Raw genomic sequence first — 23,389 nt, 5'->3', positions numbered from 1 at the left:
TATATTTTACACTTACCAAATTCAATTTATAACATCGTTTTTTATAGTTCAAATCTACCCACATACAAACATTAATCATCTTGTGACGCTAAAATGTGTCTATTGGTCACTATGGCATATGGGTTAAGAGCTCTAAGTCTAAACACGTCATAACTAGACTTGTATCATGCATCCTTCCGCAGTTCAAACATTCAAACATTTTTTATTACAGGCAATGTTGAGTAATGTGCACAGCTCTTATTATTGAGTAATGATGATTGAAAGACAGAGGGAGTGTGTTTGCGCAGGTTTGAACACTTGATAAACACATGGAGCCATGAACATAACCAGTAGAACTCTCTTTTACTATTTTTTCCAAGTTATCAGTCCAGAATCTTAGCTTTCCTGTAGCTCTCCACCGAATCCACAAGTGTCTCCTCCAACGGCCTGAAACTCCAACCCAACTTCTGCAGTTTCTCTGAAGTCATCGTCGACCTTTCTTCCACTTCGACGTAGCTGTTACATTACATAAAGAGAGCTTGGATCAAAGTTAAGATCAAGAAGAAACTTCACACACTATCCTAAAGGTTTGTGACATTGTTTATTGATGAAATAACCAATGAGGTGTTGTTCGGTTACCTCTTTGGGTAGTTGTAATTAGGGTAAAGACTCTTGAGCTTCTCAACAACATCCTTTTCTTTAGCCTTGTGGGCTGTACATATGTATCTTCCTTCAGCTTCTGGTTTCTCATAAACCAAAAGTAACGCTTGAGCCACATCACGCACATCTACAATAAGTCTCACTTGGTTCTCCCGTGACTCAAAACCCTCTGCAACCCATGTAAATAGGATCAAGACCCTCATAGATTCAACAACCCATGTACCAAGTTGCTTTGTAAAAATCAAGATGTGATTATACCTTTGAGAAGCTTGGCGAGAGCAAGAGTACTAGCGTTCACGGTGTGCTGCTGCAGTACAGGTCCAAAGACCATGGTAGGGCAAATGCTGACGAGACTAATCCCGGTTCGTTTTGCAAACTCGAAAGCTTCACTTTCTGCTTGTGTCTTTGACGCACAATACCAATTCTGCCAAAAGGGACTAAACTCAGAAAAAACAAAAGAATTTTGAAAATATAAAATTTAACAAGTGAGATCAAGTATTAACCTCAGTTCTTTTGCAAAACTCCAGGTCAGACCAACAAGACTCATCTATAACTCGATCCTTTGACCAATTAGGGTTCATCATAAGCGCAGCTGCAGAGGAAACGTACACAACACGCTTAACATTTGCTTCGACACAAGCTTTAAGCACATTCAACGTCCCATCCACAGCTGGTGACATCACTTCCACCTGCAAAAAAAAAAACAGTATCAGCAAAGCGAGACAAAGTACGTAGCTTCAGAGCTATGTAAGATCCTCACCTCAGGATTTGGGACTGAAGATGATGGAACAGGGCTTGCCACATGGAAGACGCCGATGCAACCTGCAATCGCAGATTGAAGAGAGGGGTAGTCGAGCAAATCAGCCTTGACGAGCTTGAGTTTGTCACCGGCTTTCTCCAGCTTCTTCAAATGAGAATACTTTTCGTTATCTGTAATAAATAAAAAAACATAAACTCCATGTGAAAACTCTTGATCAGACAGACACAACAATAATGGTCTGAAAAAACAAACTCAAAAGCTAAATCAGAGAAACCACAAAAGGATTGATTATAAGCGAATCCAACTTAGCCCAAGATAAAGTACCAGGGTCTCTGACAGTGCCATGGACGAAGTAATCCTTGGAGAGGAGGAGATCGACGACCCACGAAGCAAGAAAACCTCCGGCACCGGTAACGCAAACCTTTCCTTTCGCCGCCACCGACATTTTTTTATTTTTTTTATCTCCGAGATGCTTCTTCAATATTCTTCTACCTTGTCTGAATGCCAGGTGTGTACTGTTTCTCCCCACTCCTCTTTATTTATTTCTTTGACTTCTTGTCTCCATCCTTTTTTATCGATCTGGGCTTTACCTTATACAAAGCCCATGGGCCTAGAAATAAATCTCCAAATGCTACGTGGATCAATTATAGACGCACGATTGTCAAATCACAAACCAACAGATTGGTGATTAAACCGGGTTTAGTAATCGCAGTGGGCATCAAGCAAATGAGAATAATCAAAATCGAATCATCATCAAAAAGTCAAGCGAACGTCAGAGATAGAGAGAGAGATCCAGACTCGTGTTCTGGTCATCAATGGGTAGCGATTGGAGAGGATCGATGGGGAAGGTGAGGTCTTTCGTGGGGAACTCCATGGGAGGTCTTAGAGGAGGTCAGAATCTCGCATCTTGGCTCGTCGCGGGTACAGTCGCTTACTATCTCTGGGTTAAACCGGCTCAGGATCTCAAAAAGGAACAAGAGGCTAGGGCACTTCTGGCGGTGGCGGATCGAAATGATTACGTGGAGAAGAGGAAACCAATCGCTGATCCTCAGGTCAATTTCACAAAAACATCAATCAATCATTTGTTAGGATGGTGTTTAGATGTTTCATTCGATGGTTTACTGTTTTGCAGGTTACTGGTCTGGTTTATGGAAACAAGAACATAACCGATGATAAACCACAGGATTGAATGTTTCTTTTTTTTTTGTTTCTGCAAGTTTTTGAGAACATCACTTTGTAAGTCTGTTAGCTTCGGCAGTTTTGTTTTGTTTAATCCGATAGCTACGAAGATGATCATTGTACAGACAAAACACTATAGATGTGTGACTTTACAAACAATCGAGTTAAAAAAAAAAGATGGAAACTTTTTTTTTCTGAAGGATTTATTATATGCGTTTGTGAGGTTTGAGAAGGGAATCTGAAACTTTTGACTCTCTCAGCTTTCTCTTTACGATTTTGATGTAGAGTGCATTGACTTGTATGATTGTATCTTTTCAGGTTCTTGCAATTAGTTTTGAACATTGGGGTTATTCTACTATGTTGTGGTTATGTTAGTTCTTTCTTTTTAGTTCAGTTGCAAACGGAATTGATCATCTTTTTTATTATCATGCAATTCTGATGTTTTGTTCTTGCGTAGAATGGAGGATTTATATCTGTATGGGTTATAGATATTAACTGATCGTGTTTGGACGGAAGACTCTCTCATGTGTGAATTGGTTATATGGGTTTGGTTTGTTCTGTCATGCGGTTCTTGGAACTGATTCAGTTTGGTGTGTGTTACTTTAGTTAATTCTTTACATACTACTTGCATCAAGATTAGTGAAGGCGTGCAAGTTCTTTTGTAATCCTCAAAGGGTCATGAGTATAGACGATTTTGTTACAGAAAAAAAAAACCGCAACATGAAATCAATCCTTTTAATTTTGTGACACTGAAAACCCCACGTTAGGAGAGAACAACAAAGTCTCCTTGGTGAAATTTGCTATTTGTAAAGCGCACTGGACTCAAACAAGAACACTAAAGTTTAGCCTGTGGCCTTCTTCTTCAAACATCTCCTGCATCGCAATTTTCTTCAAATTCTCAGTTGGGAAAATGAGAATCACGCAGATCTTATTATCTCTGGTAGTAGCATCACAGTTCACTGTCTTTAATCTCCTATGTCTGGGCGGGGGAACCAGATATTTCCAGCTCATCTAGGTACTTTATTCACATACAAACACCAATTGTTTTCTTGGATCTATTTCCACAATGTCATTTATTCCACAGATCATGTTGACTTGTTCAATACAAAAGACGAATTATTTCCTTAAAACATACTAAGAAAATTATGAAGACGTACCCAAATTCTCCAGTTATAATTTTAAGAAAAGTGGGACCAACCAATAAGAAATGTCGCAAAAAGTCAATGCCAACGACGCGTTCATTTGACTAGCAAAGTCTTCGCCGTCTCCTTGTGGTTATCTCTATTCTCCTCCTCTCTGTTTAAATCAGGAGAGATTACCTCAAAAGCCAAACACTTCCTTCAAACAAACACCACCACATGGCTGCGCGTACACTCCACGCGCTATCCACCTCCCCTTTATTTCTCCTCCTTCTTTTCTTCGCCGCGTCTTCACCGACCAAAGCTCAGCAACCGTACGTCAACAACCACCAGCTAGACTGTGAGAATCGTGACTTCGACAACATAACCAACGGCTTCACCTGTAACGGCCCACGCTCATGCCGCTCCTACCTCACTTTCTGGTCTCTCCCACCGTACAACACTCCCAACTCCATCGCCACACTCCTCAACGCCTCCGCCGCCGAGATCCAGACCCTCAACAACCTCACCTCCCTAACCACCGTAATCCCCACCCGTCGACTCGTCGTCATCCCGACCACCTGCTCCTGCTCCGGCGGCGGTGGCTTTTACCAGCACAACGCCACTTACAGACTCTCCGGCGAAAGACAGGAGACTTACTTCTCCATAGCCAACGACACCTACCAAGCTCTCTCCACGTGTCAAGCCATGATGTCGCAGAACCCTTACGGCGAGAGGAACCTAACCGCCGGGCTAAACCTCCTCGTCCCTCTCCGCTGCGCTTGCCCCACCGCGAACCAAACCGCCGCGGGGTTCAGATACCTTCTTACCTACTTGGTCGCGCAGGGAGACAGCGTCTCCGCCATCGCCGAGATGTTCAGAAGCTCAACACCCGCCGTGAGCTCCGGCAACGAGCTCACGTCCGACAACATCTACTTCTTCACTCCGCTTCTCGTTCCTCTCAGGACGGAACCTACAAGAATCGTGATTACTCCGCCGTCGCCGACGCCGCCGGTTGCTACTCCGCCGCAGTCGCCGCCGGTGGATCCTCCGGGGGGGTCTTCTTCTTCACACAAATGGATTTACATCGGAGTTGGAATCGGAGCCGGTTTGCTCCTCTTGATCTCAATCTTATCTCTCTACTTCTGTTACTACAAACGAAGATCCAAAACGTCGTCGTTGATAGAACAGAACAAGCTTACGGACTCCTCGACCAAACAGTCTCTTCCGACAACGTCAACAAACCAATGGTCGATCGCCTTATCAAACTCCTCAGACACCACGTCTGGTCTCAAATCAGCTATAGAGTCGTTAACTCTCTACAGATTCAGCGATCTTCAGTCAGCGACTTCGAACTTCAGCGAGGAGAACAAGATCAAAGGCTCGGTGTATAAGGCAACGATCAACGGAGACGACGCGGCTGTGAAGGTGATCAAAGGAGACGTGTCTTCCTCAGAGATCAGCCTCTTGAAGAAGCTGAACCATTCCAACATCATCCGTCTCTCTGGCTTCTGCATCCGCGAAGGAGCCTCGTACCTTGTCTACGAGTACTCGGAGAACGGTTCGGTTAGCGATTGGCTTCACTCGTCTAACAAGAAGAAGAGTCTGACATGGAGACAGCGAGTTGAGATCTGTCGGGACATAGCTGAGGCGTTGGACTACTTGCACAACTACGTGACGCCGCCTCATATCCACAAGAACTTGGAATCCAACAACGTGCTTCTTGATTCCAACTTCAAAGCCAAGATTTCGAATTTCGGCGTAGCGAGGATTCTTGACGAAGGTGATCTCGATCTTCAGTTGACCAGACATGTTGAAGGAACACAAGGCTACTTAGCTCCGGAGTATGTAGAAAACGGAGTCATAACTCCGAAGCTAGACGTGTTTGCTTTCGGAGTTGTGGTTCTTGAGCTTCTTTCGGGGAAAGAAGCGGTGACGACGGTGGATAAGGAGGAGAAGGAAGAGATGTTGTTGTGTAGAGAGATAAACAATGTGCTTGGAGGAGAGAATGTGAGAGAGAAGCTGAAGGAGTTTATGGATTCATCTCTAGGAGATGAGTATCCTTTGGAGCTGGCTTTCACCATGGCACAGCTTGCTAAGAGCTGTGTGGCACCTGATATTAACTCGCGACCGTCTATTGCTCAGGTTCTAACCACGCTCTTGATGATTGTCTCGTCCTCCATTGATTGGGAGCCTTCTCATGACCTTCTTCATGATTCGGGATCTCTTGGCAACTAGTTATTCTATTTTTTTTTTGTTTTGTTTGTCAATAATTGAGTATTTAGATTTTAGATTTTGTGTAATATATAAGATAAGGACCATATGGGTATAAAATCTACTGTAACTGAGCAAAATAAGTACCACAGTGTTCAACAAAAGCAATGAGAAGATTTGAATGTTTTTCACAATTCTTGTAGACTAAATTTTAAACTAATCTCACTCTTAGATTATTCTTGTTAGTTTGTTTTACATGTGCTTACTAATTTATGTTTAAGACAGAGAAACTAACAAATATAATTTGCCACATTACCACAAATTAATACCAAATATTTTTGACTAAAAGACTTTAAAGAAAAATACACATACGCCAGGTGGTTCAAAAGTACAACCAACTCCAACAGTTCCTTGTTAGTCACTCTCCTCGCTTGCACAACTCTCTCCTCAACCCATCTCCAATCTTCTCCCTCCTTCCACAAATATAATTTTAGAGAAATGTTTGATATGATCATTAATGATTCGAAATTCAAGAAGCTAGGAAATGGTGTTTGTTAGAAATTACATGATCAGATTACTTGTAAAATTATTTTTATTAATCACTTTAATTAATACACTTAGGAAGCTGATTGAGGAGATAGACGAGTACGATGGTGAGGACCCTCTCTTCCCATGGATAAAGTGAGTTCCTTTTTTATCTAGTCTTGATAATACAAAGTTTTCTTGAACCTGAGCTTTGAGGTTTCTCTACAGGTGTGTTAAATGGGTGCAGGAGGCGTTTCCTCCGGGTGGAGAGTGCTCGGGGCTGTTGGTGATTTACGAGCAATGCGTGAGAAAGTTCTGGCACTCGGAACGGTATAAGGATGATCTTCGTTACCTCAAAGTCTGGTTGGAATATGCAATTTTTCTTTCTTTTTTTTTAGCTCAATGAATGATCTTCTTTTGTATTGGAAGAGTAGTTTACTAAAGGAGAGTGGTTATCTTTTTTTTTTAAGGCGGAGCATTGTGTTGATGCGGAAGTTATTTATAAATTTTTGGAGGTTAATGATATTGGAAAGAGCATGCTTTGTACTACATAGATTATTGGTTGCACATGGAGTTTACGAGTAAGGTGAAGACGGCTAATGAGATCTTCAATCTTGGAATCTCTAGGTGAGTCTTCTTTCGTTTTAGATCCTTGGATTTTGTCACGTGGTTTGATTGATAAAGTGTGGAGCTTTGTGCAGGAATGCAAAGCCTGTGGAGAAGTTGAATGATGTTTACATGAAGTTCATGGTGAGAACTATGAGAAGGTCAAAAGTGTTGATGATGTAAGACATTTCTTCTGTTTGTAAACTGTATGTTTCTCTATGCGATTTGATGCTTAATGTTTTGCACCTAACAATAGGAGCCAAAGGAGAATGAATTACCGTCAAGAAGCTTTGGGACTGTATTGTCTAGAGGAGATAATAATAGTGAGTCACATTAATTACTTTGGAAGTTTTGTTAATATGTTCTGCTTAGCTCTCTTACATAACCAATGTTTTGTATAGATACAGGAAGGCAGGCGTTAGGTCCACAAGCAAAGAGAACAAAGCCTAATCAGTAAGCAGTTTCTGTATTTCTCGCTTTAAGCATAGCTAAAACTCTAAATTATTGAGCAACTCTCTCTCTCTCTCTCTGATTTTTGTAGCCCATCCAGGGCACCTTTGGCTGTCTACAAGAATACTACATCGGGGGATCAAACCGAGACCGACAAGTCAAAACCAGAGTTTGGTTCTTGGCTCATGCTTGGAGGCAGAGCAGAAAGGAACAAAGAGAACAACGCCTTACCTGGAAAATGGGCAGCATTCAAGGTTTTGCTTCTTCTCTAACTCTCAAGACAAAACAAATGTTCTCTCTGTAAATTGATCACTTACCTGCATTGATCTCACAGGCTCCTCAGAAACCTATTGTGAGAGCTGCTGCTTCTTCCTTTGAGGTTTTTGTCGACGAAAAAGAATGTACAGAGTAAGTAAAACAAAAAAATTATGTTTCCACAACAAGACAGAGATGTTTCGTTATTAACTTTTGATTATGAAATTGCAGTGAGAGAGTACAGAAGAAGAAGAAGAGTGAAACCATCTCATCATCATCAAACGTTTTGCCCCTTAATGAAGGCCGTGAGATAAAGAAGTAAGCATACAATCCCATCTTGTGTCACCTAAACAACTACCACATGGCTTATGTATCTCTAATAATGTTTCCTTTGAAAAAATACTGTAGAGAAACAGAGCTGCTGCGACAGAACCCTTTAAGACACTTTCCTTCCAGCAGCTTCCTACGATGATGCGGTTCATCATCTTTACAAATAATCATCATAGACAACAATGTTCTGAAATTTGAGATTTGAGCTTTTGTCTATAAAGCTCTTTATGTTTTCTGCCTGATTGAGTTTGTGTTTTGTGTAATATGTACTGAGATTTATCTACCATAATGAATGAGCATTTCATGTTTCTTGAAACTTATGTGTTCCTTAATTGATTCCAGTTATAACCTTATGTGTACTGGTTGGTGTCATAAAATCAAAATATCTATTATGGAGCTAGTCCTAATTCTTAACAATTTTGTAATTTCCGAAATAGATATTTTTAATTTATGAAATTAAGATTTGATCAGATATGCCATAAAGAGTCTCTACACACATACTCCAGCAACACCAGCAACACTCTCCACACCACCAAAAGCACTTGTATAATATGCGAATACGATCCTGGAAGTCCCAATGTTTATCTCATCCTGAAAGTTATTATTAGATTACAGAAATATTTTTATTATTTTCCACCAGTCACCTATATGATCATTCCCTGTATGATTTGTTTTAAATTAAGGAATCACGATGACGATACCGTAAATGTGGTCACACCATTGGTTTATAATACTTTATATGAAATGTCTTTTGTTGCTTATAGTTTATGGTCTAATAGCTAGATTTTGTGTAGAATTTGATTGTAAATTAGTGATAGATGCGTATGAGTACAAAAGAATAATTCATTGGGTAGTCCTTCGGGGAAAAAAGGTGGCTTTAAGCTGAGGGGAGGGGGCATAATCAAAGCACTAATAGTCATTTAATAAGATGACTAAAAACGAATGATGCGATTTAGGAGATAGACTTTGAGTGGTACACAAGGGAAATTGAGAAAAATTAGTGGTAAGGGGCATCATTTCATTTCATTATCTACCCTTTAAGTCTTTTAAGGGGTTCCTTTCTCCCAATACTTCTCATTTACCACTTCACATAATATAACATAGCTTGACTAAATTATATATTACAAATTATACATATATTTATGAAAATAATTTGAAATTTAAATGTGGCATGTAATACTCTACTAGCATATTAATTTTGTTTTGAGATTGAATATTGGCCGTAGATTATGATAGTGATATGTCAAGAAAATTAGCAAATAGCCCAATCAAAGCAAAGTAAGTCCTTAATAGGACTAACAAAAAATAAAGATTACTTAGCTACTTGATTATGCCTTTAATTCAACAAAATCTACTTGAACCTTAAGAAAGGGTTAAGGGCCGATATTAAAATAAAAAAGATTTTAAGGGTCAAATTATCTACATTTACCAAATTAAACAAAAGATTAAAGAAAGCTTTATTATGCATAAAAGGTCATTATCTCACAATACAAACCCTTCTCCTCTTGTTGTTTTGTACTCTCCCCATCTCCGCCGCTTAGGATGAGACAAACACCATAACGGGATGTCCTCACCATAACGCCGTTAAATCTGAACCCGTTTCAACACGTGCCCTTCAAAACGGAGAATTACAAAAGGGATTAATTAAATAATATTCCGTTTCAATGGCTCTGGAACAACAGTTGGGGTTAGCAGTGACCGCCGTTGACGGTGACGGTAACGGTAACGGTAACGGCGGTGGTGGAGAGAACAGTGCGCCATCCAACGAAGGAGGAGATGACAGCGTCAAGACGGCGAGGCTGCCACGTTGGACAAGACAGGAGATTCTGGTGCTGATCCAGGGGAAGAGAGTGGCGGAGAACAGAGTCCGGCGAGGGAGAGCGGCGGGCATGGGGCTCGGGTCGGGTCAAATGGAGCCGAAGTGGGCGTCTGTGTCGTCTTACTGCAGACGTCATGGAGTGAACCGAGGGCCGGTTCAGTGCCGGAAAAGGTGGAGCAACCTCGCCGGAGATTACAAGAAGATTAAGGAGTGGGAGTCTCAGGTGAAGGAGGAGACGGAGTCGTATTGGGTGATGAGGAACGATGTTCGCAGAGAGAGGAAGCTTCCTGGGTTCTTCGACAAGGAAGTGTACGATGTTGTAGATGGCGGCGTGGTTCCTCCGGCTCTTGCTCTTGGTTTGGCTCCGGCGGCGACGTCGACGTCGGTGGAGGCGGAGGGAGTGTTGTCTGAGTTAGAACGGAGAGAACCGGCGCCTAAGTCGCTTCAGGGTAAGTTTGAGATCAAACTCAAAAGTGTTATATATGTTCGTCATCATGACGTCAGTTCTAATGAAAATAATTTGTTTTTTAAATTAAAGATGTTATAGACAAGGAGAAGCAAGCCGCGTGTGGAGCAGATGATCAAGGTTTGTGTTTTTTTTGTCGTTTTTATGTTCTGTCAGAGATTAGGTGTTACGTTTTGGTGCTTTAACCTAATAAATGTTTACCTCTCTTTGTCTCATCTCAGTTATTAGTTTAAGAGCTGTGAAGTTTATATTGACTATGTAGTTATGTTGAAAGATGGTTTCATATTATCAAATGTTGATGACTAGTTGTGGTACCAAAGCTGCATCATCTTTTCTTTATGTTGATGGGTCTATGTTATCTTATTTTTCACTAAACTGTTTGAATTTTGGACTTGAAGGTAGAGTGAAAGAGAAAGATGCAGAAGCAGCAAACCCGGAAGCTGGTTCGACATCACAAGAGGCTAGAAAGCGTAAACGAACATCTGCTAGTGAAGATGAAGAAAAAGAAGAAGAAGCCACAAAGAGTATGGATAACCAGTTGATACAGATACTGGAAAGAAACGGACAGTTACTGGCGGCACAGCTTGAAGTTCAGAATACAAACTTGAAACTAGACAGAGAGCAAAGAAAAGATCATGGTGATAACTTAGTCGCTGTTCTCAGTAAGCTCGCAGATGCTGTGGCGAAAATCGCAGATAAGTTGTAGATGTATATGTGTAGCTTTGGTCGTATATATTGCTTCCAGATTACTTCTCATTATTAATCTTTTTTCTTTCTTTTATTTACCACCATTATTGATTGAATATTGATGCTACCAGAGGGGGCTATACATGTTATATAAACATGCAGATTTATAAGGTTTTTTAGGCTTTAGCCTGATTGAGACATATATAAACATGAGACATCAGTTAATTATCTTTGTTTTACCGTTTTGACTAACTCAGACACCCCTGATGGCTCACTATAGGTGGATGATTTGTTGCATTTTAAACATAGTTTTTTTTTTTAATTTTGAGTTCTTGCTTCCTCCGCTAAGATGATTAATAACATTACATATATTATATATATAGGAAGAGGCAATTCAGTAAAATGCCAAAAGTATTGGGAGTTTTAACAAAACGAACTCCACGTTCCGTCTCAGTGCTGATGGGTAACTTGGCATCAGACAACAGATGCGTAGTTGAATGACTGGAGAAAGCTTTGATTGAAATGTTCATCATGCTTTTGCTTATTAACCCCCAAAAGTAAATGTTGTGGAGAAAAGCAAATTTATTAAGACAAAACGACCACATTAAGATGTTACTTCGCTCCAAGATACTGGTGATGGATCAGTGAGGTAGTGGTAGTGATGCGTATGATCCTAGTATTTAAGAGAACAAAAAGGGTAAGTTTTAAAACTCAGAAAAGAAAAATATCTCTAAGTTTGTGCATCACTTGGGTATAGATTCGATTATATGAGTGTTTTTATCATCTTTGGAATCAGTTTAGTACTAAAAAAATTGGTGACAAGTAGAATGGCCGTAACTTACACAATACAACAACACGTAAAAGGGGATCATCATAGAGAGTGACTTCTCGTACAAGATAGTAACGACTTGGAAAGCAACACCATTCTTGGAAAGCAAACGAAAACTTTTTTTTAAGCTGAATAACTATGCTATTACAACTATTAGAAATATTACTAACGATATCTATAACTGACAAATTCTACTTGACGTATAAGGATTCATGCTTGACTACATCACTTGAATATCTCTATGGGATCAACGCTTGACACGAAAACTTAGAGAAAGATATAATATATGTAATATATTAACATAGTAATTTACCAGGTTCTGAGAAAAGGAAAGAAACCCACCCCCATATACTCTCTATATGAATGCATGACCATATCCACTTAGTAGTTTTGAAACTTCGTCCTGGTTGGTGGATACGGTGGCGGTGGAGCCTCCATTATGGGTTGGTGTAGTGGAAATGAACCTGCAAAACCCAGACCTGAATACATATACACATGCATGGTACAATATTGGTATCATTTCTGCTAGTTGTTATAGGTATATAAATTCACGAAGGATATGTAAATTATAAAAAATGGTTTTAGGGTTGACTTGCGGTTGATTTGACTCATGAGAAACATGGTAATAAGTCATTCTGAGGCTTTATGTTTGCAATTTGTTTAGCAATGGAAACTCGAAAGTTCAAAGAAGTGATATTTTGAGAATATGTCAGAAGTTCAGAGGATACAAGACATTCACTCTATATACTCTCAACATCTTTTTGTTTTTATTTTTAGGAAAATAAGACGACGTTAACTGGTTTTGTCGAGTGAAAGGCACTTGGCAGTCAGGGCGTATTGACACCACTTGGCAGTTTATTCCGGTTTTATCCGATTTGGGTCGGTGCCTTCTGGTTCTGCTTGAAATTTAGAATTTCAAACCGATTAGCAGCATTTCATTTTTTGGTCAATCACTCATCTGTAAACTATATATGAAGCGAGTTATAACCGAATTTATTTCGGCTTAGTTTGGTCTCATCAGAGTTTCTTTTTGTAGTAACTCTGTTTTCTCTTTGTCGACAAAACCAAACAAATTTGGTTTGATAGGTCTAACTCAGAGTTTGGTCACTCTGGTTCAAGATTACTTGAATAGAAATAGTAGTACTTGATTTGATTGATTCCGAATAATAACCCCATTTAAATCCGAATTTCAGTTTCAATATTTTATTGAGAATATATTTATTTTACACTATTGGGGGATGGATGTATTTCTAAAATTTGGTTAGACCTTTGGGGCCATATATATTATCGGATACAGTTGGTTTCTAAAACTATTACTAATGTATTTTTTTTTTTGAGCAACTACTAATGTATTTTTCTAATTTTTCTTATAATCCGGAAATTCTATTACATAGTCCAAAATATATAATAAGTTTTCAATATAAAAATATTATTTCTTCATCTAAAAATATCATTTATAATTATACCATTTGAAGTCAAATATAAAAGTGTGATGTAGATATTCTGAATAAATTTTATTTGTTTTTTCAAATTCATCTTTTATTGAAAAACTTTTTTACAACTATAAAGGGGAACACCTTTTGAATCACACTAGATTGAGCCGAACTAATCCAAGCTGATCGTAAATCAACGAGCTAATATTGATTATCATATCATTCCATCGTTTTAGTTAAGGGTTGTATAATTTATTCACAACTTGTCCCAGTTAATAATTAATATATTTTGTGTCCATTAAAATTTTGAAAAATGATTTTGATGCACTAAAAAGAATTGAAAAACCATGAAATGTGGAGTCACATGTGGCAATCATTATGCTTGGCACTCATCTTCATAAATTAAGAGGCGCTCGATTCATCAGGGCTCATTTCATTGACCAACTTTAATGCAACAACTGTTCCTAAACATCCCTTCACGCATTATTTATTCTGTTCAACTCGTGAAGGAATACACAACACAACTCTCATGTAATTGCTATATTTTTTCCCAATTTTCAAACTCATTTTAACTATACCGTCATCTGAAAATATTGCCATTGAAATTCGTTGTTAGTGCCTATTTGCAAGAGAAAACACTAAATTAAAACAAATATAAGATTAAAGAAAGAAATAGGAATCTCTCATGTAAATGTTACGTTTCTTCCAAATTTCAGATTCATTTTAACATTTTACTGAATCGTGAAACACTGCCATTGAAACTCGTTGTTGATTAATGCTCATTTGCAAGAGTAATCATTCAGTTATAACAAATATAAGATTAAAGAAAGAAAGAGGAAACCTAAACAAATTCTCATAAGAGAAAATTAAAAAAAGTGGAAACAAAGAGAGACGTTTCAAGAAGAAGCAGGATGAGCTCGATCAAAGTGAATAAGCTGTGCAGCACATTTGGGACAGTCCTCCACAAGCTTAGGAACCATGAAGTACATGAAACAAGCTTTGCATCCAGCAACCACAAGCACATCTTCTTCTTCACCTTCATCTTCCTCTTCTTCGTCTTCATCATCTTCATCCTCATCCTCTTTTTGATTCTCACTTGATGATGGAGATGACACTGATGAAGACTCCTCACTGTCGTAATATGAGCTATCTTCTTCTGAGCACAATGTTCCATATGATTCTCCACTGTCACTATCTGCATTTATCATCACTTTCCTTGGATCCTCTTTCACTCTCATTCCATTTTTCCAGTTGATGTAGTAAATCTCTCCTGTCTAACAAAAAAAACACAACTCTATAATTCAGTCAAAAAGTAAACAATGTAACTTCTTTTTGATATTACGGCTAATGGCCAGATAAACTTTTTATATTCTTTTTCCTTTTCTTTATTACTCTCCTTTCTTATGCAACCAAGTTGTGTTAAGAGAAAAAGCTTTGGTCCTAGATCTATAAATAAGCAAATAACTATGTGCTTTTTATATATAAATTTCGGGTAGTATAGGCATTGCAAATCTTAGACATATATCACTGAACAAATAAATGTTAAAATCCATCTTTGGTAATTTATCCAAGAACTTAAGTGTTTCTTTGTCATCAAACCCTTAAAATTTTCTGCAAAAGGATACTTAAAACTGATTTTTTACATGTGTAAGACTTTTTATTTTGATCTTTAAAAAAAAGGAAAACTTCTTTTCCCTAAAACACAAAGCCTAGAACAAAAAAAAAACCTATGAAGAGAACAATATTTATACGGTCTCTGAAACAATAAATGCGTCAGAAGTAGACAAGAAAAATGCATTTAATGCAATCCAAAATAAGAAACCAGACACGAGTTCGAAGTTTCTGCAATGATTAATTTAACCTAGAAAGCTGGAAACCAAATAAAAAGAAAGGATGAATCTCATTAGATCTTTCTTTTATTGGTTACCTTGAGATCAAGACACTGTTCCCAGTGAGAAGGGAGAGATAAGTGAGAATTGAGCTCCAGTGTTCTATCTGAGATCGGAGGAATAGGTTCATTGCTCGACGACGATCTTCCAAACCCATCTCCGGCTCTTATTCTCCGATCATTAAAAGAAATATTCTCCAGAGATTTCGTTATCGTCTCCATGTTAGGTGCCTTCATCTTCTTCTCTCCCTCAAAGGCGCAAAGAAAGAAAGAGTAAACAACAAGAAGATTTTGATAAGAGAATATTTTTTGAGGAAGGAAACATAGTAAGGGGTAATTTCGGAATTTGTCAAGGAGTTGGTTGTTAGCTCACGCGCGCGTATGTAAAATGAGAAAGTAGACCCGTAACTGTCAGGACATGAAGGTGATTGACTACAGAGGCTCGCACTTTGTCTCACGTCCGTGTTAACGTGTTGAGTTCAAAATTACGCATACGCGCGGGGTAGACGCGTGAGTATTTTTGCTGCGCGTGTTTGTGTTGTATCGGTTAGTGGCCGGTTTGAGAAGAGAGAATAAAAGTTTTAAATCTTGGGAAGGGTTAAAGTGGCTAAGCTAACCTGAGGATTTTTTGTTTTTTTAAAGAAGTTTTTTCTGCAAAGATGGAAAAATTCAGTAAAAATTAAAATATAATTAACGTAGATATCGAAAAGAATGCCGGAACACAGCTCATATTATTTTAATACAAAAAAACAAAAACAAAAACAAAAACAAAAACAAAAACAAAAGCAAAAACAGAGGCTTGAGATTTTTTTTTTTTTGTTTGAGGCTTGAGATTTCTTTTAGTTGCTGACCAAGAAGGCTTCTTTTAGTTTGGAGGTAAATTATATTGAACAATTCATAGGCCAGATTAATCTTACCCCGAAGGCCCGAAATGTCATTCTATGTTTTTTTAAAAAAAATTTAGAAAGAGTGTTAATCTATATTTTAAAGTAACTTTATATATTTGAGGTTTAGTGCATACATTAAAACTCAGTACCATAACACGATAATAATCCCGGGACGGTGTGACTATGCGACAATAAGTATTAACCTCAAAGATGAAACGAAACTGGTCATGAGATGACGATTATAAATAGCCAAATTAACCTCATAATGCACTATGATGGGTGGAGCAAAAATAATTGAAGAATAAGGATTTAAAAAAAATAGAAAGTCAACTAAACCATAAAGAAAGTTAAGGCAAAATGTCAACATTTAAGCCAATTTTTTTTGTTTCCGTGGATAAATGCTCTCAACCTTTAGCTCCAATTATTAAGTTTGTGATAGAAAAAATCATAGTTGTCTCATCTCAAATTCTTTTTACTATATAATAAAGTCAATAACACTACGTCAGAAGGAAAATAAAGAGTAACCATTAACACGTTCCGACTCTAAGCTTATGTAACAATACACAAGGAATGAAATTTTTTTTAAAAAAATACTCCACAATTTATATAATTTTTTCCTCGTTCAGACTAGTAAAAAATTCTGAACCATATGATACACCTAACATATTAGGTACAAACACCAACCAAGCATGCTATATTTATAGTGTGGTTAACTAAGATGTTAGGTTCATCATGTATCACGTATATATGTATAAAAATGTAACCTCTTTTTTAGCAAGAAAAAACATGCAACCTTTATTATCGAACTGGTCAAAGAAACGCATACCATGATATGCCCATACGGCCAAACGTACACTCACACATGCAAAGACACTATTACAGTTTTCAATTTGTACAAAAATACAAAGGAGAAGAGACTGTGATAGACAAATTTATGTATTGTCTGGAGGTAAATGATATTTTTCCGTAATATGTTTAACCAGAAAAATAAATAAAACAAAAAATAGTGAAAATAGTGAAAGAGAGAATTGCCAAAGGAATCTGTCGGAAGTGTAAAAAGGGAAAGCGACAGAACCAGTCCAATCCAGTTTTGTTATTTTCTTTATTTTTTTTCTAGAAAGAAATGATTTTTTTTTTGCTTTTACCAAATAATGTTAGGAAAGTTTGATCCAATAACCAAAAAAAAATTATTCAAAGGTAAATTTGCTCAGTACCCATAGCAGACAAATTAAGAAAATAACCATAAAATAGTGTAACAATCAATGATTGAATTTTGGATGAAATGTCCTGTCTTTACATTAGGAAAAACAAATACTGAACTATACTATATAAAAATATATAATATAATATATATAAAAATCAAAACCAAATTCCATTTTTGTTATATAATATCTGAATTACAAAGTAAAAATTTGTAATAAACTGCATCAATTTTGACAAACACATAATCTAAACTGAACTATGATAACTTTTGCATAATCAACATTGTCAAAATATAATATAGGGTTGATACATGTCATGATTGAACAATACTATATAAATTGGTAAGATAGAAAGATTTGGAAATATGAAAACTACTTTATTGTGTTCGGTAGACTATTATGCCATTCTAAATAACATATAGAATACATCAGTATTGGTTGGCTATAATGAAATTATTTGTTTTTAGCTAGGAATGAAATTATTGATTCGATAGCTATGAATGTCTGTTCTTTTCATAGATCTTTTTGTTTTATTGATTGTTCTATTATCTCAAGTTTGAGTAATAGAATACTCGTTTGTTGCAAAAAAAATAATACATCAGTATATTTTAACTTCTAAAAAAGTTCATAAAAAAATTGTAACAGTTCATCAATTAAGTTACCATCTATGTGAAAAATGTAATTTTTTAGTTATAATCATTTTTTTAGAAATCGTGTTGAAGAAATTCAAATAAAAGAATTTCAAATTGGATGTAAAACAAAGAAAAACAAATATGTGGCGTTTACATCAAATATAACTATGTATATTTTTTTTATTACACTGAGCACACAAAAATAAATGTTAGTACGTATTTAGAGAAGAATAACAGTAATTAATGGTTATTGTTACCAATTTTCCTTAAATCAATAATATTTTTTAATTTATATTTTATGGTGTTGGTGGTAAAGAGAGGGTCTTAGTTGTAAGTTGTAACATAAAAGGAAGAGAGACAATGGGGCCTGAGAAGGGAATCTCTGAGGAGAGATAGAGATGTTTCAGATCGAGAGTGACATCAAAATGTGTTTGTATGTGTAATGTGTTGGTCTCCTCTCTCCTTCTCTATCAAAACCAAATATACCACGACCCACGTTGCTCTCTTTTTTTCTTGTTTTTTTTTGGGTCAAATTCTTGTTTTTTTTCTAAGTTTCGGATTTTGTAAGAACCGAATTGAAAAGCTAATCTCGTTTTGTTTATTATGCATGGTCAATTTCTTATTGCTGCTATTTTGGGCCTGGGCCACTTATATGTTGATCAACAGTAAAGGCCTTTATTTTACCATAATGCAATGAAACGAGGAAGGTAAGAGCTGAAACCTGGTTGCGTGTTAAGGACAGATTTTTGAAAGCTACAGACAGACCTTGAGTATTTTCTTCAGCGTTAGGTTTACATGTGAGATCACAAGCTAGCTTGCAATTTTCTTTTTCTTTTCTACATCACTTGCCTTGTAAATGTAAATGATCGATTATCAGCTTTATAATATGGTCTGCTTTTGTCTCTTTTTGTTTGATTTGGTCCTTCTTGTCTTTCTATTCTTGAAGTTAAAACTGCTTTACTTAACCTTGCACAAGCAAATTTCTAAAGTGGTAATTACCAATTGGAGAATCTGACTATTTTAGCAACCAATTAATTCAACAAGTATATTATTTCAAAATTCAGTTTTGAATCTTATAACTGACTTCAATAAATAATCGTAATGTTACAAACCTATGAATAAATTATAGAAAAAGCAAAATTACTTGGCAATTCCTTATCACTGTTCGACTCTCTCTTGAAGAAAAAAACAGGAGGGGGTATTTACATATCTGTAACTAGAGGGAATGTCTTCCTAGTCCTCTGTAATTCACACATTAGAACAAATATCAGGACGCTTACGTATTTTCACACTTGGACAGTTCATAAATGTATAGAGAATCTATGGTTTACCTCTTCTTTGGACATGGTTAGGTGCTCTGCGTGCTCGGTAATAGCAGAGGGAGGAGGTGGATGGCTCAATGACATCGGGGTTAAAGGAGGCGAGGCAGTGCTTAACTTATTAGCACCCACACTCGTTTTAGACATGTCTAACTCTGTTGCTCTGAGGTTGCTAGTAGGTATAGAGAAGCTACGAGTGATTGCAGGTGGTATTGGGAGAGGAGCTGCTGAACTTGAAACAAGAGGTTTACTAAGCAATTGGCTCTTCGAAACCAAAGGTGCTGAATATCCAAATGCCCTCGAGGACTTAGCAGAGCTGTTTGATGGTGGTGGTGGTCTAGGAAGCTCATGGAGCTCGCTTATTTTCGGGGTTGAGACAAATGTAGGAGAAGCAGTTGGAGATGATGTCGACACTTTTGGTAACTTGGAAACTGAACTCCTTGGGATTGGACCCGAGTATAAACGAGGCGTTGAAGAGAGAGGCTTGTTAGGTAATGGTTTACTTGTAATTGGACCGGAAAAGGATCGTCTCTTGAGTGACCCGATACGAGAGTAAAAGAGTCCATCTGACGAAGGCCGAGGCAGCTGAGAAGATGTGTTCTTGTTACTCTCTCTCAGAACTTGTTCTTTCAAGGCTGACATCGGTCTAGAAGAAACCTTTGCAGGTCCACGAGCTTCCAGTGGGGATGAATACCAAATGTTTTTTGTTATTGCCTTTGCGGGATTAGATGAAGCCATGTTGTTGTTGTTGTTAGCTAGACTTGTAATAGATGAGGAACTTCTAGCTGTTTCCACAGGTGTTGGCAATGCGTACGTGCTGAATTTTCGTGTCAGAGATGAACGCATCCGTAAGAGCTTCTCTGAAGGAGGCATTGTCCGGTTCTCAGCAAAAAGGGGTGCTGATTGGCTCTCAATCCTAACATCTCTCCTGTAAGAACGAGATCTCCCGTAGCTTGCTTCCTTATTTTCCTGCTGAATAAAAAAATTCATTGAACAATGAGCATCCTGAGAAATTTTCCGTGTCATTTGAAAGGAAAAGTAGAGAAGATATGATCCAAAGTAGATTATATTACCTGTGCAGTGTTTAGTCCTGCAACTAGTGGAAATGTGATGTCTGACTGACCCAACTGCATGCATTAAGTTGGTCACAATTAGGACAAGCATTTGGCATACAGAGTATTACTATCCTATGACCAATCTTCAAAAGCACCAAAAAAGAGATATATCATCAGAACGGTAAATATATGAAAAATCACCTGTGAGGAGACACTAGGTGAAGAATCTGCATTTTGGTCCTTGTCATTCATTCTATACTCAAAACTCAGTTCTCCATCATCATTCACCTCAGAATCATCTTCTTCATTGTTTTCGATTTCGTCATCATCTTCCAATCCACTGAAATGGTAATCAATATGATGCGACTCGGTTACCATCTGTACATGCGGCTCTACTTCTTCAAGGGAATTAAGAGCCTTCTTGAAGAAGCATAACTGCATAAACACACACAAAAGGGGCATCAAAATGGTGCTCTGGTGATCGAAACAGAAGGATAAGGACACGGCTCAGGATGAAAACCTGAGCTGCATGGTGCCGTGCTGCCTGAGTCAAAAGACTACGTGTTTGCCCTTGTTTCAGAGATTTTAAGCGGAAAACAAATAATGTTGTCTCGTTATCATATTCCTCATGAGCTTGTTGTAGTTGCTGCGCCGTAAAAGTTTCTCCTTTCCCACCCTTCGACCTCCCTTTCTCTCTTTGTCTTGTAAGCATGCCTTCATAAACATTCCTGAAAAGCTAAAAAAATTCCATGACTAGACATACGTTTACCCACTAACATGAGCGAAAATTTAGATACGAGGGGATAATTTAGTAACTAAGGTATGGTATTCCCATCATGAGACTAATCAAATTTCTGAAGTGTTCCCTTACAACACTCACGTATCGCTAAGAACTGAACAAATATTGGCATACATCTTCAACGTAGACTCTTTACTTTACTTTTGCAATTACAGTAATAGGTGTTTTATAACTTCATGACGGTAATAGGTGTCTAGAGATGAAAAAGAAGGCAAGGCAAAAACAACCTTTTCTCATCACAAAGCCGCATCATTTCCTGCACCAACATTAAACCCACATTAATATCTATCGTCACTTGAAGGGCTGAATCAGCAAAAGCATATCAAAAACGCTCTACCTCAACTATGCGGAGTTCATTAAGAAGTGACTCTGAGGGGATTGTGATCGTTTGGAATATATGAGACCGCTGAATCAAAAAATGTATATTTGATTTTCTGGTGGTTAGACAAAGGAAATATTATCAGTTGAACCAGATCTGAAAAACTCACATATTTATCAACAAGTTTTTGCAGTTCAAACTGCAATTTTCCCAGCATAAGCAACACTCTACCTACATAATAGTAAGAGAAGCAAAACGTTTCTTCTTCAGAAGCACATAGAAAACCTTCCGGTTTCAAATGTTTAAGCATTAATAAAGAAAAGATGTAAATTTAAGAAAACTGCTTGGCAAACTCACCACTCTCTTCATCATCATTAAGTGCAGTTTTCTCAAGAAGACAAGCACCAAGTTCTCGCAACGATTCAGAAAATTCTGCAAGCAAACGAAATCTGCAAACCATAAGAATAATACCATTTTACTAACAGGCAGACGACGTTCATCTCCATAAACAGGGATGCAAAAAAGAAGCTAAACTTAAGTTCAATATACATTCCAAATGAAGCAGACCTACACGCTATTAAACTAAGCCAAACAAGAATGCAACAGTGCAAGTATCAAAGCTACATCTAGCAACCAATCAAATCAAATTAAAGAAACGTCATTATCCTCTAAACGTTATTTAAAGGAAGAATAGGATTTTACCATAAGCGCTATTAGCAGTAGCAGCCGCAGCAGAGAGCAAGCTATCATAGCAATCTCTCATCTCTTTCACGTCCTGCCAACAAAAACAACAATCGCATTCGTGAACAAAGCTACACAAGTACAGATCCATCATTCGCAAGCCTAAATTGGAAACTAATTTCAAGGTGGACAATCTCGAATTCGAATTGGAGAGAGAGATGAAGATTGGGACCTGCGAAGCCTGGGCGAGCTCGTCCTTCTGAACGAGGAATCGAAGATCTCTCCGATCCTTGGATTCGTGTTTGTGGAGCACGCCTCGCAAGCGGCGGAGAGAGGTTTTCATGGCTCTTCTCTCCGGCGAATCGGAGTAAGTAGAGAGATTATCTGATCGCTTCGTCTCCTTTCCTTTCCTTCCTCAACAACAACGTAAGAAGGAGAAGAAAATAGATTGTTTAGAGGAAAAGGTAACTAACCCCTTTGAGCCTTGACTTGGTCGTCGTCTCTTTGATTCTTTTTCGTCCTATTATTTAATTATTATTATTGTTTTTCTTCGTATTTTTCTCGCTCATGTTTACGTCAACAAGTGTGATTAATGATGTCAGCACAACGTGTTCATTGCATTTAGAATTTCTTAGTTTAAATATTCAAAATTATATGAAAATCATTTATGAGAAATTTCATTTTTACTTCTATCAAATATGTATAAGTTTAGATTTCAGATTTAAATTTGGGAACGCTAATTTGAGATGTTAATATTTTCATATTTTTGATATGTAAGGAGTATTTTTAATACAAATTGCAAAAGTATATTTATACTTATTCTATTAACTAACTCATATTATACCACGATATTATATATTTTTAAGAAATAATTTTAATAAATTAATTATTGTAATTTAGTATGCATTAGGTTAATTTATAATATTTTTTTAATGAAATAACATAGGTTCATATAAAATTTTATTAGTGTTTTTAATATTTTATACTCAAATTAAAATTTATATAAATACAGTTGTATAACAATCAAAATAAAAGAATTTTGTTATATGATTTATCTCGCATTTTTAGTTTATTTATAATAATAAAAATAAAACAATACATTTCGAAAATATTTACAAACCAAAATAACCGATTCAGAACCAAACCAAATTGACGTTTTTATCGGTTTAATTCAGTAGTTTTTTTTATTCTTAAATAATCAAAGAATAATAATACGCAAACAGAAGTAACCAATGTAACAGAACTCACAAGGCTAGTGGATTGTTTGTTTATTCACACTCCACAACAAACTAGAAAA

At 37.2% G+C, this 23,389-nt stretch overlaps 6 protein-coding genes and 1 pseudogene across 9 annotated transcripts; 4 read left to right on the top strand and 3 right to left on the bottom strand.

Moving 5' to 3' along the window:
- Positions 1–180: 180 nt before the first annotated feature.
- On the bottom strand, positions 181–1,967 carry LOC106367237 (cinnamoyl-CoA reductase 1-like). Its single transcript, XM_013806965.3, has 6 exons — positions 1,724–1,967; positions 1,400–1,569; positions 1,143–1,328; positions 898–1,063; positions 619–808; positions 181–495 (listed from the first exon to the last, which is right to left on the bottom strand). Exons 1-6 carry the CDS (start codon positions 1,842–1,844, stop codon positions 363–365), a joined length of 966 nt encoding a protein of 321 aa, XP_013662419.2. The 5' UTR covers positions 1,845–1,967; the 3' UTR covers positions 181–362.
- Positions 1,968–2,114: 147 nt separating this feature from the next.
- LOC106367238 lies at positions 2,115–2,784 on the top strand. Its single transcript, XM_013806966.3, has 2 exons — positions 2,115–2,451; positions 2,532–2,784. The coding sequence occupies exons 1-2, from the start codon at positions 2,215–2,217 to the stop codon at positions 2,586–2,588; spliced, it is 294 nt and encodes a 97-aa protein (XP_013662420.2). The 5' UTR covers positions 2,115–2,214; the 3' UTR covers positions 2,589–2,784.
- Positions 2,785–3,861: 1,077 nt separating this feature from the next.
- On the top strand, positions 3,862–6,104 carry LOC106367239 (protein LYK5-like). The gene has a single exon (XM_013806968.3). The coding sequence runs from the start codon at positions 3,937–3,939 to the stop codon at positions 5,932–5,934; it is 1,998 nt and encodes a 665-aa protein (XP_013662422.2). The 5' UTR covers positions 3,862–3,936; the 3' UTR covers positions 5,935–6,104.
- Positions 6,105–6,454: 350 nt separating this feature from the next.
- On the top strand, positions 6,455–8,218 carry LOC106363175 (annotated as a pseudogene).
- Positions 8,219–9,444: 1,226 nt separating this feature from the next.
- On the top strand, positions 9,445–11,278 carry LOC106347186 (trihelix transcription factor ASR3). 2 transcript variants are annotated; one of them, XM_048778430.1, is made up of 3 exons: positions 9,445–10,344; positions 10,443–10,481; positions 10,760–11,278. In XM_048778430.1, exons 1-3 carry the CDS (start codon positions 9,741–9,743, stop codon positions 11,065–11,067), a joined length of 951 nt encoding a protein of 316 aa, XP_048634387.1. In that variant the 5' UTR covers positions 9,445–9,740; the 3' UTR covers positions 11,068–11,278. The 2 variants fall into 2 exon arrangements, with proteins under 2 accessions (XP_048634387.1, XP_048634386.1); XM_048778429.1 differs by having other exon boundaries at positions 9,452–10,344; positions 10,434–10,481.
- Positions 11,279–14,108: 2,830 nt separating this feature from the next.
- Positions 14,109–15,490, bottom strand: LOC106437185. The gene is made up of 2 exons (XM_013878100.3): positions 15,238–15,490; positions 14,109–14,584 (listed from the first exon to the last, which is right to left on the bottom strand). The coding sequence occupies exons 1-2, from the start codon at positions 15,433–15,435 to the stop codon at positions 14,207–14,209; spliced, it is 576 nt and encodes a 191-aa protein (XP_013733554.1). The 5' UTR covers positions 15,436–15,490; the 3' UTR covers positions 14,109–14,206.
- Positions 15,491–18,950: 3,460 nt separating this feature from the next.
- Positions 18,951–22,589, bottom strand: LOC106447709 (uncharacterized protein At2g33490). Of its 3 annotated transcripts, none has more exons than XM_013889693.3 (11): positions 22,325–22,589; positions 22,114–22,186; positions 21,769–21,843; positions 21,581–21,642; positions 21,430–21,498; positions 21,320–21,348; positions 20,814–21,021; positions 20,495–20,728; positions 20,312–20,365; positions 19,251–20,210; positions 18,951–19,160 (listed from the first exon to the last, which is right to left on the bottom strand). In XM_013889693.3, exons 1-11 carry the CDS (start codon positions 22,433–22,435, stop codon positions 19,122–19,124), a joined length of 1,914 nt encoding a protein of 637 aa, XP_013745147.3. In that variant the 5' UTR covers positions 22,436–22,589; the 3' UTR covers positions 18,951–19,121. The 3 variants fall into 3 exon arrangements, with proteins under 3 accessions (XP_013745147.3, XP_048634384.1, XP_048634385.1); XM_048778427.1 differs by having other exon boundaries at positions 19,251–20,207; XM_048778428.1 differs by having other exon boundaries at positions 21,769–21,860; positions 22,325–22,508.
- Positions 22,590–23,389: the final 800 nt, after the last annotated feature.

Source organism: Brassica napus, chromosome A4 (genome assembly GCF_020379485.1).
Source record: "Brassica napus cultivar Da-Ae chromosome A4, Da-Ae, whole genome shotgun sequence".
Classification (NCBI taxonomy): domain Eukaryota; kingdom Viridiplantae; phylum Streptophyta; class Magnoliopsida; order Brassicales; family Brassicaceae; genus Brassica; species Brassica napus.
Note: the sequence above shows the minus strand (reverse complement) of the source record. Positions and strands in the feature narration are given on the sequence as shown.

Coding starts and splice junctions, on each gene's coding strand:
- LOC106367237 (XM_013806965.3), bottom strand. CDS start 1,844: ATGTCGGTGGCGGCGAAAGGAAAGGTTTGCGTTACCGGTGCCGGAGGT. Junction 1,329..1,399: donor CTTCAGTCCCAAATCCTGAG/GTGAGGATCTTA, acceptor TTTTTTTTGCAG/GTGGAAGTGATGTCACCAGC. Junction 809..897: donor TCTCGCCAAGCTTCTCAAAG/GTATAATCACAT, acceptor CATGGGTTGCAG/AGGGTTTTGAGTCACGGGAG.
- LOC106367238 (XM_013806966.3), top strand. CDS start 2,215: ATGGGTAGCGATTGGAGAGGATCGATGGGGAAGGTGAGGTCTTTCGTG. Junction 2,452..2,531: donor AACCAATCGCTGATCCTCAG/GTCAATTTCACA, acceptor ACTGTTTTGCAG/GTTACTGGTCTGGTTTATGG.
- LOC106367239 (XM_013806968.3), top strand. CDS start 3,937: ATGGCTGCGCGTACACTCCACGCGCTATCCACCTCCCCTTTATTTCTC.
- LOC106347186 (XM_048778429.1), top strand. CDS start 9,741: ATGGCTCTGGAACAACAGTTGGGGTTAGCAGTGACCGCCGTTGACGGT. Junction 10,345..10,433: donor GGCGCCTAAGTCGCTTCAGG/GTAAGTTTGAGA, acceptor TTTAAATTAAAG/ATGTTATAGACAAGGAGAAG. Junction 10,482..10,759: donor GTGTGGAGCAGATGATCAAG/GTTTGTGTTTTT, acceptor TTGGACTTGAAG/GTAGAGTGAAAGAGAAAGAT.
- LOC106437185 (XM_013878100.3), bottom strand. CDS start 15,435: ATGAAGGCACCTAACATGGAGACGATAACGAAATCTCTGGAGAATATT. Junction 14,585..15,237: donor AACAGTGTCTTGATCTCAAG/GTAACCAATAAA, acceptor TTTTTTTGTTAG/ACAGGAGAGATTTACTACAT.
- LOC106447709 (XM_013889693.3), bottom strand. CDS start 22,435: ATGAAAACCTCTCTCCGCCGCTTGCGAGGCGTGCTCCACAAACACGAA. Junction 20,366..20,494: donor CACCTAGTGTCTCCTCACAG/GTGATTTTTCAT, acceptor TAATGCATGCAG/TTGGGTCAGTCAGACATCAC. Junction 20,211..20,311: donor CAGGACTAAACACTGCACAG/GTAATATAATCT, acceptor TTTTTTATTCAG/CAGGAAAATAAGGAAGCAAG.